This window comes from Culex pipiens, chromosome 1 (assembly GCF_016801865.2).
Source record: "Culex pipiens pallens isolate TS chromosome 1, TS_CPP_V2, whole genome shotgun sequence".
Taxonomy (NCBI): Eukaryota; Metazoa; Arthropoda; class Insecta; order Diptera; family Culicidae; genus Culex; species Culex pipiens.
Window position 1 is genome coordinate 41,230,633 of NC_068937.1, and position 20,939 is coordinate 41,251,571.

General features: G+C 34.9%; 1 protein-coding gene across 5 annotated transcripts in view; it reads right to left on the reverse strand.

The window, feature by feature from the left end:
* Positions 1 to 287: 287 nt before the first annotated feature.
* LOC120422529 (ephrin type-B receptor 1) overlaps positions 288 to 20,939 on the reverse strand; it is a 196,207-nt gene continuing 175,555 nt past the window's right edge. Inside the window, exons 7-13 of one of the 5 annotated variants that reach the window (XM_039587101.2) lie at positions 20,322 to 20,393; positions 20,095 to 20,199; positions 13,665 to 13,712; positions 9,093 to 9,221; positions 8,561 to 9,027; positions 7,775 to 8,476; positions 288 to 2,761 (exon numbers count right to left, since the gene is read on the reverse strand). In XM_039587101.2, the coding sequence (XP_039443035.1) occupies positions 2,657 to 2,761; positions 7,775 to 8,476; positions 8,561 to 9,027; positions 9,093 to 9,221; positions 13,665 to 13,712; positions 20,095 to 20,199; positions 20,322 to 20,393 (1,628 nt within the window). In that variant the 3' untranslated portion in view covers positions 288 to 2,656. Of the gene's footprint in view, positions 2,762 to 7,774; positions 8,477 to 8,560; positions 9,028 to 9,092; positions 9,267 to 13,664; positions 13,713 to 14,212; positions 14,231 to 20,094; positions 20,200 to 20,321; positions 20,394 to 20,939 lie in introns of all 5 variants that reach the window. The other 4 variants (XM_039586351.2, XM_039588533.2, XM_039589263.2 and 1 more) reach the window with 4 other exon arrangements.

The following is a 20,939-nucleotide window of genomic DNA, read 5'->3' on the forward strand; positions in this document are numbered from 1 at the left end:
TGTAACAAGTTAACCTATACCCAGCCAACAAATAAATACGCCGGGGATCAGTCCAGTTGACAACTTCCGGAACAACCCGGCAATTGTGTAAACCACCGATGACCGCCACGACGGTAAATACATCACAAGCAGATCCGACGACACGAACGCCAACACTTCGTTCATTTCATCGCTGGCGCATCGATCCGGAGCCGCTGATAAGTCAGTGTTTGAATGGAGAATATGCTGGCCTCGGACGCGATCCAAAACACAATGCGTGGAGACCACCAACCGGTGCCAAGACTTACCCCGACAACCCATGTTACGTCGCCGTCCGCGACGTCTCCAATCAACAAATCAACAGTTGAGTTACTCTTCCACAAACATCAATTTGCTCAAAATAAATATTCTCTAGTATTTCAATTTCAACATCCAAAGTTAATCCTAAGGCTTTAGACGATCTTTCATACCTAAAATAACACAAAAACCACGTATAAAAACTTCAAAAAACAATTTAAAACACCGAAAAAATGTATTCGATGCAAAAGGCCAAACAGAATAAAGAAATTTGTTTTGGTTAGGGCTGTTTTGGCCACGGTACAAACAAACAAAGCATCAACATAAACAAGCTGTCATCGTGTTAGGCCAGGGGCCAAAATGGAAAGTGAAACTTTCCCAGTTTTCAAAGGAACTCAAGTGCAAAGGGCCAAAGCATATCTCGTGGAATCAAAACTTTCTGACGGGGCCTATGAAACTTTTTCATCAATATTCTCGATTATAATATATTTATTGGAAATTTTGACCACAAGGCAATACAATAGCAACAGTTTTCCATCCTTTAAGGGAATAAACTTTGAAATTACCCTAGTTTTATTGAATTGGGATTTGAAAAACTTTTCGCAAATTTCAACTTGATTTTTCTCAATGTTTTGAAAATGGACTTGGAACCTTTTACAATGTTTTTTAATGTTGTCTTGCTAACTTTTTTTTTGCGTCAAAATAACAAAAAGTGATCAGAAATGGTTTTTAAGTGTGTTTTTCAAGCCCTGCCCAAGCAAATCACAAAGGATTTGAATAGCTGAAACAGGCCCGTAGCCAGGGGGTGGGCTTCGGGCTGAAGACCCCCCCCCCCCCCCGAAATTTTTGGAAAACATATGGGATTGAGGGAAGAAGAAGAAAAGAAGAAGAAAATTTCTTCTTCCAGATTATTGCGGGCTTTGCAGATTTCTTCATAGTGTCTCTTGAATTATGAAATTTCGGATATTTGCGGGTTTCAAATGTAACAAACTAAGCTGATTTTTTTTTCTTTCAAAAATCAAAAAGAGGCAAAATAATAAAAACACAAGCGAAATACTTTTCAGAGTCAATTATTCCATTTTATTACTTACAAAATAAAAAGAATAAAAAGTCGCTATATTTCACAGAATAAAGCTGCTACGAATCAATTCGCTGCTCCTACTGAGACGCCGGGATTTAAAGGGGGGTTTGCAATTAAATAAGACAAAATAATAAACAGTTGATAACTAGGAAAAGGAGGAACAATAAAATAACTTAAAAATTAACTATTCACACACGCTCTTCTTTTTTTTTTAAATTAAAGTGAGAGAAAAGCATACAGAGAGAACTGACATTTTTTACACAAACAAAAAAGTATTAAAAGAACAAAAAAGTTTAAAAAACATAAAATAAAAACACACTTTCTTCAGTTCTGTTCGACCTCCCGCGATTTGAGAAAACTGTGGCAGGTTCAGCATTTTTGAGCCCTCTCTAAACTATGATACAACCAGTCCTCTCTCTTTTAACTCACCCTTCTTTCTCTCTCTATTGTTTTACACGTAATCGCTACTCTCACTGTGTCTTTTTTCGTAATGCTTGTTTCTATCCCGTATCGCGCTGTGTTTTTTGTTAATATCAGTGTGTTGGTTGCGGCTTGTTTTTCTTCTCTCTGATGTGTAGTCGTAGTGTAGATTTTAAAGTAGTTGTAGTAGTTTGCTAGCAGTTCTCTGTTTTCTTCTCTTGTTTGTTTGTTTTGTTCTTGCAGTAATAGTAGTGTGTACACCTAAAAAAACGATTCTACCTATTGCTATTGTATAAAAAATCACATTTTTTCGTCGTTTTACACATACGAAGTTTTCTCGTACTATCTCGCGCACCCTCCTTCTCTCTCTCTCTCCATCTCTTTCTCACTGTGATCAGTTCGGTTTGCTAACCTCTCTCGCTCTCATTTACGCTATCTCACTTCATCTCGACTTGTCGGTGCACAAACTTAGGCAAAACAAAAAACGAGAAGACGACTTTCGATTTTCTCCCTCGCACAAAATCAAAACTAGGATGCGTTTGTGGTTCAGTTGTGGGGAACAATCCGATTTGACCTTAAGTAACGATCACGCGCGCACTCTTAACACGCTACTTTGTATAAATGCAGCCCTCGAAATGCTCGGTGAATATCATCGTGGTAGGGTGAAGTGAATCGAATAAAGGTGCTGATTTTGCTCGGTGTGATGATGTTTGACAGGAATGTACTCAAGTTGCACGTTAAACAAGAAATTCTCTAAACTGGATTCGACTTTTGCTTTGTTGCACTGGGTCTTTTCTTTTGCGTAAAGTCATGCTGTTAAGGGTAGTATCGGTTACCCTTTGTGGTCGTCTGGTTTGTTGTTGGTGTTGGTGTTGGTGTTTAAATTATGGTATCTATCTGTCGCGCTTGGTGGAGAATCTTTTTCTGGTGGCCAACCAGCGTGATGCCCATGTCGGAGAGCTGCTGTGCGGTTAGCCGGGATATCTGTGCCGGGTGGAAAAAGGAGGGTGTTGGAGGGTTGGCCAAGGGTCAGTTAACGGATTTTAACAAGATTTATTTGAGTAGAAGAATGATCAGTTGAAGAACACGATGAATCTGAGATAACATTTTGTTTCAGTGTTTGTTGGACATTTGCTGGTTTTAATATGAATTTCCAAATGCAATTAGAAAATTAGAGAAGAATTATCATTTTTTTTAAGACAATAAACAAAAAGAGTAATTTATCATAATTATCATTTATCTGATGACATATACTTTTTTACTTTGTCTTAACTTTCGCAGACCAAACCCACCGCCTCTAGACGGGGTTCAATCTAAAAATTCACCAAAATTCACACCAATTCCGAAACTTCAAAAAAATATTGGAAAGTAGAACTCCTATTTTTCTATAAATCTTGGACTTGATATTTTTACTTCTTTTATGAGACTTTAAAATTTTTATGAAAAATATGTATTTATTCTGGGTTTAGCTTTGGAACAATTTTCTTCCAAAACCGGAAATGGGATTTTATTTGTATTTTTTTTATTTGACTCAATCTTTGTGGAGGCCTTTCCTATGACATGACGCCATTTTGTGTTATTGGTTCACCCATACAAGTCTCCATACAATTTCGGCAGCAGTCCATACAAAAATGGTACGTGAATATTCGAAATCTGTTACTCTCGAAGGAATATTCTGATCAACTTGGTGTCTTCGGCAAAGTTTTAGGTATTGAGTTGGACTACTCAGAAAAAATAGGAACACGGAAAAAAATTGTCGCTTTTTAATTAACTTTTTTTACAATAACTCAATCACTAAATTTTTATGTTTTCCGAGATTTATTGATGTACTTAATTTTTTTTTAATTTCGATTTTTTCCAAAAAAAAACTTCTTCAAAAATGTATAACTCGGCGGTAAAATGTTTGGCCATACTTCTCTATGGCTCAAAAGTTGTGGGTTTTGAACCCCTAAAACATATTAAAAAAACCTCGAAAATAAAAAAAAATGCCGATCTGGGGATATTGAGTTTTGTGAAAAAAGATTAAACAAAAAATCGGCAAGATTTTTTTCCGTGTACCTATTTTTCCCGAACAGTCCTTATTAATACCTAAAATTTGTGGGACCGTGACTGAAAAACTATTAAGTTGGCCTGAAACATCAGGGAGCAAAAAACATATTTTTTCGAAAAACTTCAAAATTTTATTGAAAATTAAAGTTTTACCAACTGAAAACCAGTTAAAATGCATTTTCCCGCGTTTATAATTATATTTAGCATGTTTGAACTCCTTTGAAAAATTTTTAAATTTCCATGAAATACCAATGTACAGTCCCACAAAAAAATTTTTTTTTGGGGAAAAAAAATTACGTCAATACCTCGCGATTTTCAAATCTAATGATTGGAAAGCAACTGTACGCCTGTAAAAAGCATTTTTAAACTCTTTTTTCATCCAAATGTTGAAACCTAGGCTTGTAATTTTATTTTTTTGCCCCCCCCCCCCCCCTACGACCGAGGGACATAAACTTTGAAAATTATTTGCAACTAGGCCGTTATACTTTTATCAGAAAAACTCGATTTGACAAACTTTTCCCAATAGGTTTATTTTTTCATTTTTTGATATGTTTAAGTAGACAAAAAGTGCCAGCTTTTGAGCTATAGGGTATAACAGACGATTACATTTTCAGCAAGTTATGATTTTTTGTAAATAAATGAATTTCGTAAAATATGGACAAAATACCCGAAAAAGGTTTAAAAAATCTTTTTTGCAATTCCGTCGTGAAACCACTTACTTTTCCTGTCATTCTTGAACGACGAAATAGCCTACTTTTCTGTACCAAAAATAACAGAATCGAATAGCAAACCTTTTCAAAATAAATGCTGAAAAGTTCTACTTTTCAGCACTCAAATTGGTGCTGAAAAGTTGAACTTTTCAGCACTTGTTTCGAAAAGTAACACTTTTCAACATTTTTTTGATTTAAGCGATTTATTGACAAAATACATGAAAATTTGACATAAAATTTCACTCAATGGGTGTTTTTCGGAATTGCAAAAAATGTTGTATGGAACTCGTTGCAAAACTTGATTTTTTCAGCACTCTTCGTATTTATCCAACTCGGTGAACCTCGTTGGATAAATGTACGACTCGTGCTGAAAAAATCCTCTTTTTGCAACTTGTTGCATAAACTACTATTTTGGATGTAAAGTTGTATTTGGAATCAAAATAGTAGTTTATGCAACAAGTTGCAAAAATAGGATTTTTTCAGCACGAGTCGTACATTTATCCAACGAGGTTCACCGAGTTGGAAAAATACGAAGAGTACTGAAAAAATCAAGTTTTGCAACGAGTTCCATACAACATTTTTTGCAATTCCGAAAAACAACCATTGAGTGAATTTTAAGTAAAATTTTCATATATTTTGTCAATAAAAGTGCTGAAGTTCAACTTTTCAGCACCCATTTCAGTGCTGAAAAGAAGAACTTTTTAGCATTTATTGTGAAAAGTGTTGCTATTCGATTCTGTTATTTTTGGTACAGAAAAGTAGGCTTTTTCGTCGTTCAATGACAGGAAAAGTAAGTAGTTTCACGACGGAATTGCAAAAAGTATATTTGTGATTTTATGATTAAATGCATTGTTTTAAGCAGTTTTTCCATCTCTGAAAAAATATATTTAAAAGCTAAAAAATTCTCTACAATTTTCTATTTGTTTATTGTTAATGCAACACTAAAAATATTATATTTTCAATTTTCCATAATAAAAAAGCTTTCATCAAAAACTGTGTGATTTTTTCCCACAGAAAATCACATCAGATCTTTTTGATGCCAAATTTAATTTTACATTCAAAAATTCGTGTTTGGAAGAGTTTTTTTTGGGTGAATTTGCATTCCTTCAAAGATATGAAAAAAATCAAAGAGGCAAGTTTTTGTAATAAATTTAAAAAATAGAGAGCAATTCCATGTCAAATAGGGAATCGGTTGTACCCGACCCTCTCCGATTTCAATGAAACTATGTAGACATGTTATTCTAGGCATATATAAGCCATTTTTGTGTATATGGAGTCAGTTACATTCGATAATGACATTTGAGAAGGGCGTAAGTGTTTTAAATATTTTTGTATTTCGTAATTTAAATATTGCTGTATCTCGAAGCCGTTGCATCGTATCAAAAAGTGGTCAAAGACAAACTTGTAGGAAATTTGACGGGCTTTCCGAAAAAAATACACTGAAAGAAAAAAACACTCCACTTTTATGAGATTTTTTGATTTTTAAGTTTAAAAGTCAAAAGCCCACGATTTTTTTTCGTTCAATTTTTTTTGTGAAAATACCCTAAGATGTTAAAAAAAGACTCATGAAAAATGCAGAATGGAGCAACTCACCTAAAAAAATACAAAAATCATTTACTGAAACTGTTTTTTTTTTAAGTGCTCTAAACGTAAAAAATTTCAAAAGCTGAATACGGGAATCGATTCTCCAGATAATTTTACATAAAAGTCTCCATATTGACCATTGTCCTAAGTCCAATCCTTGTGAAGTTACAGCGGGTTTAAAAATAAAAATGTTGAAAAACTAGGTTTTTTGATGGTTTTTGGCAATTTTTATATGACCGACTTGATTTTTCAGTCTCGAAAATATTTTTACCGGAAAGCTCGTCCAATTTCCCATAAGTTTGTCTTTGACCACATTTCAATTGGATGTATGGGTTTACAGATATAAGCTATTTACATTGCTCATAACTGAAAACAATATTTTTTCAGTGTAGTATAGTAACCTGGATAGTTAATTAGCTTATATCTGTAAGGGACCATCCACAAACCACGTGGACACTTTTTTTGAATTCTCAACCCCCCCCCCCCCATCGTGGACAATTTCCATACAAATAAAATCTTTTTTGTATGGAGCGTGGACAATCGCCGAAACCCCCCCCCCCCCCTAAGTTGTCCACGTGGTTTATGGATGGTCCCTAAGCCCATACATCCAATTGAAATGTGGTCAAAGACAAACTTATGGGAAATTGGACGAGCTTTCCGGTAAAAATATTTTCGAAACTGAAAAATCAAGTCGGCCATATAGAAACTGCCAAAAACCATAAAAAAAAACCTATTTTTTCAACATTTTTATTTTTAAAACCGCTGTATCTTCCCAAGGATTGGACATAGGAAAATGATCAAAAAACTTTTATGTAAAATTGTCTGGAGAATCGATTACCGTATTCGGTTTTTGAAAATTTTGACGTTTAGAGCACTTTTCAAAAAAACAGTTTCAGTAAATGATTTTTGTATTTTTTTTAGGTGAGTTGCTCCATCCTGCATTTTTCGTGAGTCTTTTTGTAACATCTAAGGCTATTTTCACAAAAAAATTGAACGAAAAAAAATCGTGGGCTCACCTTCAAATTTGACTTTTAAACTTAAAAATCAAAAAATCTCATACAAGTGGAGTGTTTTTTTCTTTCAGTGTATTTGTTTCGGAAAGCCCGTCAAATTTCCTACAAGTTTGTCTTTGACCACTTTTTGATACGATGCAACGGCTTCGAGATACAGCAATATTTAAATTACGAAATACAAAAATAATTAAAACACTTACGCCCTTCTCAAATGTCATTATCGAGTGTAACTGACTCCATATATACAAAAATGGCTTTTATATGCCTAGAACGCCTAGAATAACATATCTACAAAGTTTCATTGAAATCGGAGAGGGTCGAGAAAAAAGTACCTAAAAAATTTCTGTTTTGGGCTGGAATTGCTCTAGATTTTTTAGTTCCGTAAGCTTTGGAAAATATTTGCAGCAACCTAACAAAATCGAAAAGTTATACTTTTCAGCACTGAAATAGGAGCAGACTCAGATTCATAACGTGTTCTTGTTTGGGTTATTGCGACAAACCAAAATACCAAATCAGTGATTCCCGCTGCCCAAAGTCTGTAAACTAAGCGTCCTTTTATCAAATTTTGTTCAGTCTTTCCAGAAATCCGTCCAAAAGTCAGCCCTACATTCAGTCTTCCCCCCTCTTCACAAATAACTCACCTGCTGTGCCGTCACCAAACCAGCCTCCTTAAAGTGCTGCGAGTACCGGGACATCTTGATGCTCTCCAGCCACAGATCGGTGCTGATAAACACCCCGCAGCCCCCGGCACTACCACCCGTCCCGGACATCGTCCCCGTATTGCTCAGTCCACCCGCCGTCGACCCGAGCGTGTTCATCCCGCTGGCGTTCATCCCCGAGCCAACGCCATTGCCGCCGCCGCCGCCGCCCAACATCCGCTCGGTCGTTCCCATGAGACCCGCTCCACCAACGCCGGACATTGGCATCGTTCGCTGCTGAGCTGCGGCCGCAGCCGCCAGCATTTCGTCGCTAAGGTCGTTGCCGAGCCGCGCCACCGGATTGTCCGGCGAGTTGCGCGTCGTCAGCAGCACCTGCGGTTGTCGCGCCAGGTTGTCCAGCGTTTGCGTTATACTGCTGAAGGTGGGCCGGTGCGTTCGCTGCTTCTGCCAGCAGTCCAGCATCAGCTGGTAGAGCGCTTCGGGGCAGTCCATCGGGGCCGGTAACCGGTAGCCCTTTTCGATGCTCTTTATCACGTCCTGGTTGGACCAGTTCCAGTACGGCCGCTCGCCGTACGACATCACCTCCCACAGGACCACCCCGTAGGACCACACGTCCGACGCGGACGTGAACTTCCGGAACGCTATCGCTTCCGGTGCGGTCCAGCGGACGGGGATTTTGCCACCCTAGAGGGGAAGGAACAAGAAATGTGTTAATACCACAAACTGAGAGATTAGGATATATCTTAAGTAGATGTTTGTTGTACTCACCCTCGTCGTGTACGCGTCGCTCGCGTTCTCGATCTCCCGCGACAGCCCAAAGTCGGCGATCTTACACACTAGTGAGGAATTAACTAGGACGTTCCGCGCGGCCAGATCGCGGTGCACGTAGTTCATGTCGCTGAGGTAGGACATGCCGGCGGCGATCCCGCGCAGCATCCCAATCAGCTGCAGCGTCTGGAACTTGCCGTCGTTGGCCCGCAGGAACGTGTCCAGACTCCCATTCTCCATGTACTCGGTGATGATCATCACCGGGTTCGAGCGCGTCACCACGCCCTGCAGGTAGATCACGTTCGGGTGGTCGAACTGGCCCATGATGGAGGCCTCCGTCAGGAAGTCGCACCGCGCCTTCTCCGACGAGCCCGGCTTGAGCGTTTTGATGGCCACGTCGATCTCCTGCACAAAGTTCGGCGGGATCTTGAGCCGACCGCGGCACACGTCCCCGAACTCGCCACCACCTGTGAAGGGGAAGAAAGAATGTTTGGTTAGTTCAAGGACTACACCACACTAAAGAATAGCTTACCGATGATGGCCTCGATCGTGATGTAGCTCGCGTCGATCTCCCGGGCAAACTCCCGGATCGCCTGGTTCGGGTCCTCGTACGTGTGCGGGTCGACGTAGCTTCTGCTGGTGCCGAACAGCGGCGTGGTCACTGCAAAATTATTACGACGTTGTCGGTAATACCCGTACGAACCACCTTCTCTCATTCGAGAGAGTTTTATTTTTATCGATAGTTAAGTTTACAAAAAAATAAGCGATTTTTACACAAGCAGCAAGTTTAGTTACAAAAAAATACCAATTAGAAAAAAGAATTAAAATAAGGACAAGAAAGCAAGAAATTTGGAAACAAATAAAAAGTTTAAGGCAAAGCACAATACCATTTCAGAAGCAGTTATGATTATTAAAAAATGGTTTTAGTTACAATTATAATTTGATTATTTAATTTTTTTTTGTTGGTGATGGTGATTTTGGTGGTTGGTTGGTTGGTGGTTGGCAGAGCAAGCAGTGTCCGCAGCAGACAAAAGAAGCCGAAATGGTTTTGATATTGATTTTGATTTGATTTTTTTTTTGGTATTAACAAAGCGCAACATCATGCAGAAGAGTAGCCATCACACACGGGCACACATAATTAAGCGGATTATACATATGAAAATAAAAAGAAAGAGAAAAATATACAGCATCAAATTAGTTGGTGTTATTTTGGCCGAGAAGGTTTGAGCTTAGCAAATAGTTGAGCCTGTTTTTAAAGGGGTTATTTGGGAGGAGAAAAAAAGGAGAGTTTTTGTACAATGTATGAAACTGAGAGAAGAACATAATAAAACACAGTTGAAAAAACTTTGCACAGTAATATGAACCTACTTGTAAATCCGTAAAATACAGAAAGTTGGTTATTCCATTGTAATTTCAACCACTGGACTTTAAGCCCAAAAAATTAAATATTTTTTTCGATTTGCAAAAACTTTTTACAGCATGTGAGTTTCGATTTTCATTATATTTTAAATTATAATATTTATTTAGATTAACAGTGTGTGAAAAAAAAACAATAAAAGCTGTCAAGGAAACAAAAGGTGACGATAATCGATCCCAAGAGCTTTGTCTTATCGGATCTGTGCCTATACTACACAGCAAAAAATCCAATGACAAAATCGCATGCAAAAACATGCACATCACCTGCGTAAAAAAAGACACTTAATATTACACACTGCATGTACAATTTTTGTAAACACAAAAAAAAACTTGCAACCGACGGGATTCAAACCCAGCACCATCAGTAAGGAATGGCGCCTTAGCCCGCTCGGTCATCATATCGATGAAGAGTGGAAAGGATAAAGGTATATATGAGCGTGACATTTCGGACAAGTAGGTTTCCCATACTGATGAGCTACACATTTCATGGTGTAATATTACACACAATTTCATAAAATAGAGCAAAATTTATTTTACACCCAGGCCCAGGATTACTACTTTTTTAGCTGTGTAAGGCTGTTTAGAAATATCAAATTATTTTTCAAATGTTTTTTGTATTCTTTGTATATAACTGATTAATAAATAATGAAAGACATTTTTATACAAAGCTTTTTGTGTAGCAAACTTCACATTTTCTCAAAAAATAAAATTTCAAAATTATTTTCTAACAATAGTTAGTGATTTTTTTTAAAGAAACGCTTTGGTTTTTGAAATCTTTGCTTAAAGAAAAACTTTTAAATGATGAAAATATTGCAACAAACCAAGAATATGGGTGAAACAGAAAAATGCTGGAGACGCCTCGCGTTTAAATTGGTAGCCCCAAATGATGATTCACATATTTTACATAAAACAACTATCTCTATCAACAAAAAAAGATAGTCTATTTTAAATATGCCAGAATTTCTTTATAGAGGAAAAACCAAAAAAAAAAAACCTTCACAGTAAAAAAAAATCATGGTAAAATTTCATCTAAAAAGGAGTACACCTTTTATGTCAGAAAAAAGCTTTAATTTTACCTCTAATAATGTGTAAGTCCGAGCCCGATCCCGCACGGCCAACTCGCCGCTGTGAAAACTGGTTTATCAAAGCCAATGTAGCTCTACGTATCTCGTATATCGTATATGTACATTGGCTTTGATCATCCCATTTTCACAGCGGCGAGATGGCCGTGCGGGTTGGGGCGCGGGCTTAGTAAGCTAGATATAACTATCGCCGGTTTGATATTTTTTGGGATTACAGATATTTTTTCCTAGCATCTGCCAGATGTAAATTTACACATTATTAGAGGTATAATTAAAGCTTTTTTTCTGACATAAAAGATGTACTCCTTTTTAGATGAAATTTTACCATGTTTTTTTTACTGTGTTGTTGTAAAGCAAACGCTTTTAGCAACAGTTTTGCTTGTGTAAAAAAATACAAAGTTAAATTTAAAACTTTGAAAAATTAGCGTCAATTGCAATGTAATTCTTCACAGTCCAATTTTCGATTGTCAAAACATTAACAAAATATAATTTTTTGACTCAATACCTTTTTAAAAGTGCCTGTTCACAGTAAAAATTGTGTAAATTTGGAAGATTGAATATTACCTCTTTTATGATGTAATTTTACCTTATTTCCGACTGAAATCGTGACATTACACCAGGAAAGTGGTAAAATTACACATTTTTTCTGACATAAATGATTTACCCCTTCCCAGATGTAATATTCCCATGATTTTTTTTTATTTTGTTGAGAAATAAATAAATAAAATAAATAAAACTTTTATTCTAAAACCAGGAATATTTATATCGCAAAAAAGACACAGCAAAAAAAAGTAATCAAGCTGCGTGTGAAAGGCTTTTGCGTGAATAGCTTTTGCATTATTTTATGAAAATTTATGTACACAAAAAAAAGCATGGTAATATTACATCTGGGATGGGGTACATCTTTTATGTCAGAAAAAATGTGTAATTCTACCTCTGAAAATGTGTAATTTTACCACTTTTCTGGTGTGATGTCACTTTTTCGGTCTAAAATGTGGTAAAATTACATCATCAACCTTCCAAAATTACTATACCCTGAAATATGTAGCTCATTAGCATGGGAAACCTAAACAGAAAAAAACGTGTAAATTTTGAATGTGTATTTTGAAAGGTTGAATATTACCTCTTTTATGATGTAATTTTACCTCAATTTAGAGTGAAAAACTGACATTACACCATTCTATTCTAAAAGTAAAATTACACATTTTCAGAGGTTAAATTACACATTTTTTTCTGTGTACTTAAACAAAATGTCATGCACATATATGCGTTTATTCTTTCCACTTTTTACGGTCTTATAGCCAAGCGGGCTAAGGCGCCAGTCCTTTCCTGTTGGTGTTGAATGGGTACATTTTTGTGCCCAAGAAGAAATAATGGGTGCAGTTTTGTGCCAGAAAAACTTGAATTTAACCGTTAAAAATGTGTAAATTTACCATTTACCAGTCTCAACTCATGTAAAATTACATAACAAAAGATGTAGTATAATAAGGTTGGAATGAGTACACAGCAAAAAAAGTACTAATCCAGCTGCGTGTAAAAGGCCTGGGTGTAAAATAAATTTTGCATTATTTTATGAAATTCTATGTAATATTACACCCTGAAATATGTAGCCCATCAGTATGGGAAACCTAATTGACCAAAATGTTAAGCTCATATATGCGTTTATCCTTTCGATTCTTTATCGGTCTGATGGCCGAGTGGGCTAAGGCGCCAGTCCGTACTGTTGGTGCTGGGTTTGAATCCCGTCGGTTGCAACTTTTTTTTGTGTTTGTAAAAATTGTGCATGCAGTGTGTAATATTACGTGTTTATTTTGACGAAGGTGATGTGCATGCTTTTGCATGCGATTTTACTATCGGATTTTTTGCTGTGTAATATTACCTTTTTACTTCAATTTTGAACTGAAAAGTGGCAAAACCCTGGAAAAGGGGTTATTTTGCCATTTTTTGTAACATTAAAGATCTACTACCCACTACTAGATGTAATTTGACTATGATTTTTCACAGTGTGCGTAGTATACTTTGTTTGAATTGTAAACTATTTTAAAACTTTTGTTTCAAGTCACGAAACAAATCTTTACTTTCTGTTTAATTTTACAATGTGCATACTTTTGCATGCGATTTTACCATCGGATAGTTACTGTTCATTATAACTTTGACAATTATAAAGAGTTCAACAAGAAAAAAAAAATCATGATAAATCATGTACCAAAAAGTATCAGGAAAAATAATGTAAATTTAAATACAAGTTGCATGGAAATTTACATCAAATCATATGTAAAATCTGAAATTTATTTGTAATTTGACAGATTACATAGAATTTTAACTTTATCTCAACTATATTTCGATTTGATTAGACTGTTGCACGAAGTAGAAAAATCGGTGGAGTGAATAACTTAACTAAACATTAGGCTTAAATAGGTTAAAAGAGGTATTTTATAGAAGATGTTTCAAAATGAATTTAAAAAATAAACATAGTTTAGCCAAACCAAACCAAAACAAGAAATTTATTGAAAGTAGCTCTTAGTAGCGCAGCCCTAAGGTGTGAGTTCTAGCCCCAAACAAAACAAAGTACGAAAAAAACCTAAAAACGGCGCCAAATAATTTACCATTATTTTTCATCGTTTTCACGATCGGCGTGGTGTCCATTGCGTGAACTGCAACGATTTGATTTAAGAGACAAAAAAGGGAAGAAAGAAAAGAAGCAATCGAAAAACAATGAAGAAAAAGCGGCAAAACACACACAGGGTGATGATATTTGATTTTTTTTTCTGAGTTTGGTATTTGTTTTTGGCGTCTCTTTGCGCGCTATTTCTTTTTCGAAAGGGTGAGGTGAGGTGGGTGGTATTTGTGCGCACCAAAAAAAAACACGCAGTGAGACAAACACATTCAGTTAGGACAAACAATTGCAGAAAAAAGGGACAATGGGTGCACGAAAAAAAAACATTGAACACACACGGAGAGAGACGAAAAAGAGAAACAAAAAACAAGAAGTAAATGGCAAAAAGCATGCGAGAGAGAAAATTTCGAAAAGGTGTAAAATTCGAGTGTACGAAACGAGACAAATCGGAACAACAAGATTTGATAAAAAGAGAAAACTAAATTTTGACAACAAAAGACGAAATCGAATCCGTAATCTTCCGGCTTTGCCACTTACTATAGGTCACTACAAGTCCTGTTTTGCGGGTGGTTTGAAAGGGGGTTGGTGTGTGGGGTGGTAAAGAAGGGGAAGAGGCGATTTGTTGTATTATTTTTGTTTTAGAAAAAAATTGAGGAGTCAAATGGAAAGAAAACAAATCAGTAAACTTGTTCTTTTCAGAAATTCCACACACGATCTCTCTTTTGTCAGTCTGACTGACGGATGGCAGGCAAAAGGACACTGTCTACAGATTGAGCAGTTCTCTCTAGAATTTCGCAATAGGTTTTTTTTGTATATGAGTGATTCTCTAGAATTTCACAATTGTTTTTAAAGATTTTTAATGTTGTTTGGAATGTTGGATGAAAACCTTTTTTCAAGTCGATATCGATAATCTTATCCACGATAGCGGCTTAATCCAACCATATTAAGTTAAATTTTCAATGCTTTCACTAAGAATGTATTTTATGATAATTTGTAATTTGTTGATTTATTGGGTACGATAACTTTTAAGTTAACACTTTTGATAAGGCCAAGGAAGACAGTAAGTAGGTAGTAAATTTAAAAGTATACAAAATACCGTATATTTTGAAAATACTAGAATTTTGAAAAAAAAATTAACTAAATATACATACAAAATTTCCCATGGTTTAAAAAAATGCAATATTCATTTAGTAAAAGAAAAAATAATATTTTTTGTGAAAATTTGAGAATTTTACAAAAATAAACTATAATAAAGTAAAAAGGCACGCAAAATTTCGCTTCGCTAAAAAAAAAATATTTTGAGAAAATTTAAGTATTTTATAGAGAAAAAAAAATGCATAACAAATTTAGCTTTGTTAAAAAAGAACCAAATTTTGTGAAAATTTGAGTATTTTACAAAAAAACTCGAATAAACAAAAAATGCATACAAAATTTCACTTCGTAAAAAAATACAAATATTTTGTGAAAATTTAAGTATTTTACAAAAAAAACACTCTAATAAAGAGAAAATGCATACAAAATTTCACCTCATTTTGAAAAAATACAATAGTTTGTGAAAATTTTAGTATTTACAAAAATAAACTTCAAAAAAGTGAAAATGTATACACAATTTCGCTTCGTCCAAAACAAAATGCAATATTTTGTGAAAATTTGAGTATTTTACAAAGAACACAAACATACAAACATTCGCTTCATTTAGACTCATATTGCAAGTTATAAAAAATAGAAAATGTTTCAAAAATATGGCATTTTGAGAAAATTTGAGTATTTTACAAAAAAAAAATGACAAGGTACACCCAAAGTTAAAGAACGAGGGGATAGTCCTCTCGAAAAGAAACGTGAGGAAAGTGCTAGTTTGCGAGAGTATAGTCCTCTCGCGTGTTCATTCGTTCATTGGAAAAGTTCATCCAATTGAGTGGCTTATATGGACAAATTATCGCCAAATAGTCACTGAACCATGGTGGCCCATACGGCAAAGGCTCGGTTCAATATGCCGAAGGTCTTGAGTTCGAGTCTCGGGACCAGTACTTTTTTTTGATAGATGAACTTTTTTGAAGATGAACCCATGAGTAAAATACTCTCGGTAATTTTGTGATTTATCCTCTCAGTCCGCACACAGTACTATTTTACTGCCGAATTGTGCTCTTTATCATATCGTATGCCGATGTCCAGTTCTGGGTATAAAAATGCAAACAAAACATTTTTTCGTTTGATACCCATGTTGCAAAATTTAAAAATTTAGGTGTTTTTGAAAAATACGTAATTGAAATTTTGTAAAAAATTGGGTTTTATACACAAAAAAAAACCTTAAAAATGCGTGACAATCATTCACAACCCTGCAAAGTTTATTTTTAAATAGTTTTGGCAAATAGTTTGCCAACATAAGCAATTAAAATTTATAAACTTTTTTTTATAAAATGCATTGTTTCCAGTTCTAGTTTTCGATTTTAATTATTGTTTACATTTTAAAATATTTCAAGAAGGAACAACAACAAAGCAGAAATAATTTAGAAAAGCTGAGAAAATTTCAAATATTTATTTTTTTTAACTTTGTTGGTCGGACTACAGAAAAAAAGCTATTTTGGTCAATTTCAAATCTTATTGTTTAAATATTTTTATTGAAAAGTTTTTAAGAAATTGTCAATTTTCATTATTCACAAAATTTATTCTTTATATGGTTCCTCCTCAAATTTATAAAATAATATTTTTTGAATAATTTTATTTTAGAAAATTAAGAGTATAAAAACTCTAATAAGGCCATTGTCAATTTTATTTCAGGATGAAATATCATCAAAATTTCTCAAAAATAAGAGAGAAAAATACCTATTGAGACTGAAATTTTAAATTAATCAGAAAACTATTTTTATCGCTAATTAATGCAATTAAAATCAAAGTAAGACTTTATAATTTATTAAAAAAAAAATATTTTGAGACCAAAGATCAGTACGAAACGATAAGATTTAGGAAAATATATTTTCATAAATTTAATAATAATTTAAATTTTTGAAAAAATAGCTTGAAATTTGAAATTTAGATTTTTTGTTCAAATTTGTATGACCCTATCTTACCTCTCAGACACATTTAAGAGCCATATTTTCGCTAGGGGGCACGGCTTTGTTCTAGAGGTCGTATCGATGAGCTCCGATTTTGATGAAACTTTCAGCGTTTGTTGGTCTACAAAAAATATGAACTCATGCCAAATATGAGCCCTCTACGATACGAGGAAGTGAGGTAAAATATCAATTCAAAATTTTGCAAAAATGTTCATAAATAATAGGCCAAATTTTTAAAACTCTCATAACTCAAGTTTGGCAATACATAAACCTGCTCGCTTGGTTTCATTTGAAAGGTCTTTACATGCACTACAACTTCGACTTTGAATAACATCTGTCGGATACTTACCTCCAGAGATATTTACTAATTACTGAAAAGTCATGATTTTTTTAAAAATTGTCGTATCTTTCTTTAAAACGGAGATACCACCATACCCTATGTGGCAAAATTGAGGCATGGCTAGTACTCTAAGTCTACAATAATAACTTTTTGGTACCTACGATTGTGGTAAAAAAATCAATAATTCTTTGAAAATCCTTTTTTTAAATTAAATTTTACAATTCCATCAAACTCAAAACAATGTTTCGATATGAAATCGTTCTTGTTGAGTCTCAATTTTATCACCGAATATGTTTATACGCTGGAGATGTTAAATATGGCTTATTTTGATACAAGACTTTTTACATCAGTTTTCATTTAAAAAAAAACTATTATTTTAGGAAGAAAGTATATACGTCTGTCTTTAATTATATGAAGTTGGTTTGATGTCATCAGATTGGGCATTAATATAAACATTACTAAGGTAAAGTGCATATCGTTTCTTTTTCGTTAGTGACAGTTTAATTTATAAATAAAGTTTGTATGACATAAGTGTATTATAAATTCAATATTGTTCCATTATATAATAAGATAAAGTGTAATTCCAGAGCCCACTTTGTTTTTCTGCCGTTTCCTGAAAAAATATGATATATATATGATATATATAAAATTCAATAGACTTGAATAGATGTTATTGATATCACCATATAAAGAAATATTTCAAAAGAAATTTCATGTGATAAATTTAGTTCTCTACAGTTTCTAATAGTGTAGTAACAAAGTCCTGCTTTGTTTTTTCAGAAGCTTCCTGAAAAAAATAAATAAAAAATAAGTAAAATGCAATTGATTTCTATACATGTTATTTGTTATTCACCGTGTATAAATCATCAGATTTTTCAATCATTTGGATGTGTTTATCACGTACATCAGACAATTTCAGTTTGTTTTGTTTGTAGAGCATTGCAAATCTGGAGTTTTTTTTTGAAAAGGACCAATAAACCAAATTTTCAGTTTTTGCTTTTTGGGTGTTTTTCAATACCCCTGACTCAAGGCGGTTCTAAAAACACCCAAAAAGCAAAAACTGGAAATTTGGTTTATTGGTCCTTTTCAAAAAAAACTCCAGAAATCTAGAAAATAGTTATTTAATTTGCTCTGTAGTAATATATTTTTGTGTGGAAAACTCTTTTTCTCCAGTTACAGCATCTCTTTTCGAACGCATTGCTTATTACAACAGCAATAAAGATAATAGTTTTTAAAATAGTTTCAGCTTGTATTCACAAGCATTTTTTTTATTTTTTCAATTCAGTTATTGGAATAAGTTTGGCATAAAAAGCTTAAAGATATGTCAAATTATGCCATATTTAACATCTCCAGCGTATAAACATATTCGGTGATAAAATTGAGACTCAACAAGAACGATTTCATATCGAAACATTGTTTTGGGTTTGATGGAATTGTAAAATTTAATTTAAAAAAAGGATTTTCAAAGAATTATTGATTTTTTTACCACAATCGTAGGTACCAAAAAGTTATTATTGTAGACTTAGAGTACTAGCCATGCCTCAATTTTGCCACATAGGGTATGGTGGTATCTCCGTTTTAAAGAAAGATACGACAATTTTTAAAAAAATCATGACTTTTCAGTAATTAGTAAATATCTCTGGAGGTAAGTATCCGACAGATGTTATTCAAAGTCGAAGTTGTAGTGCATGTAAAGACCTTTCAAATGAAACCAAGCGAGCAGGTTTATGTATTGCCAAACTTGAGTTATGAGAGTTTTAAAAATTTGGCCTATTATTTATGAACATTTTTGCAAAATTTTGAATTGATATTTTACCTCACTTCCTCGTATCGTAGAGGGCTCATATTTGGCATGAGTTCATATTTTTTGTAGACCAACAAACGCTGAAAGTTTCATCAAAATCGGAGCTCATCGATGCGAGCAGCGTGCCCCCCAGCGAAAATTTGGCTCTTAAAAAACATTTTTTTTTTCCAAAAGCTATGAGCTCTCCGTTACCAGTTCTATTTTTTAAAAGAAATTATTTTCAAGTGATAAAAAGTAGAATATAAAAAAGGATTCTTTTCCGTGCAACTGTTTTGCACAAGAATATTGCTTCTCAAGATACAGATTGAATAATGCAGAACTAGAAACCAGCTCCAGAAATTTCGAGGAAAATTAACCAAAACAAATTTTTTAAAGATATTTCAGAAAATATAACTAAAAATCTTGTAGGAGAATAAGTTTGGAATTAAACTGCTTATTAAAGTTTGTTAGAAACATAAAGATCAGGATCGAGAACAAAAGAGTGTCCCGTTTTCTACGTTTACTTCCATGTGTTTTGAAGTACACTGCGAGCAAATTACACAAAGCAAAAAAATCGGGAGATAACTAGAAAGGAAGAGAGTTGCTCTCTTGCTCACTGTCTTGCCACGATATTTTATTATATCTTTGGAACTATGTTTTGATTCTGCGTTCTTCTTTCACTCTTCGATATTTTTTGTTTTGTTTACTTCTTTAAATATAGTTTAAATAAGTTTCAATATGTGATAAACCATGCGAAAATCTAGAGAACTGCTCAAATTGGGAGGTTGCTGGGAAAATGGGTAGCACGTTACTGAGGGAAATAACATTCTCTTTTCACGCTAGGGTGGTTCACTGGGGGTAAGGAGATAGTATTACACACGCGCCAGATAGAGCAAGGAGGAGGATCTAGTTCTGCTTGGGCAACTGTCCGCAACAGCATCTCACTGTTGCAACTCTATCTCGCTGCCAGAAGACTAGTTGACAAGTGTCGTCAACTAAAGAAGGGCGGGATCACGGGCGGGGGGATGCAACTCTATTTCTCTCTATGACAGTGCGGTGAAAGACAGTTCATGTCGTTGCACTCTTTTGTGAGTTTGAAGGGGAAGTAATTCTGTACAAATCTATGACTATGACAACCGGGGAGATTTGGGAGGGCACGCGCGCGGTTTCGTGTGTGTGTGTTTTTATCATGTGTGTATCATAAAGCAACAAGGTTGGCTCGGGGTGGCGCCACTCAAATTACCTTCGTTGCTGGCGTAATCCAGCGGCAGTGGCAGATGATTGTTGGTCTTCTTGTCGATGTCATCGTGGCTCTTGGAGCGCAAAAACAGGACGGTAACGACGATCACTGGAAGATAAAAACACAACAAGTGAGAGGTGTGAATGGATTTCATTCAGAAGTTTTGTATGAAAAACTAAGCCGCCCGTGAAGTGGGTGAGTCTGTGTTTATGCGTGTGGGGTGTCCTTACCTAACACTAGAATGAAGACGACGGCGACTGTTGAACCAGCAACAATTCGCATCTGGAAGGAATCATCGTACACTGTTGAAGGGAGAGAAAGAGAAAGTGGGTTTTGTTACATATGTTGCGAAAGACTGGATTTGATTTCATTTGGAAAGACTTGACGCCTTTAAATGTTCATACTTGAACAAATATGAATACTTAAAAATAAAAATGCATTTCTTGGAAATTTTAAACTCAGTAATTCCTTTAGCTTGAACGTAATCAATGTAAAATTTCGAAATCAAAACTTTGAAAAAAAAACTCAGGGAGTCATCCATAAACCACGTGGACACTTAAAAAACGGCCTAGCAACATCGAATGGGGTCATGAGGTGCAACGCATATCTTTTTTGCTGGGCTCACCGAGCTCCAGAACGCTCAAGACTTCAATGTTATATATACCAAAAATATTGCCAGCTACTGTTACGAGAAATCAAGCTCACAATTGGGTTTTGAACTCTTATTGAACATTCCTGCTCAAGATCAACCCAGTTCAGCGCAGCATCTCTGCGGTAAACTTAACGGAGTAGGCTTGGCCACTTTAAGTTTTGCTTGATTTTAGAATGCATTCTAGTGCGAAAAAAAT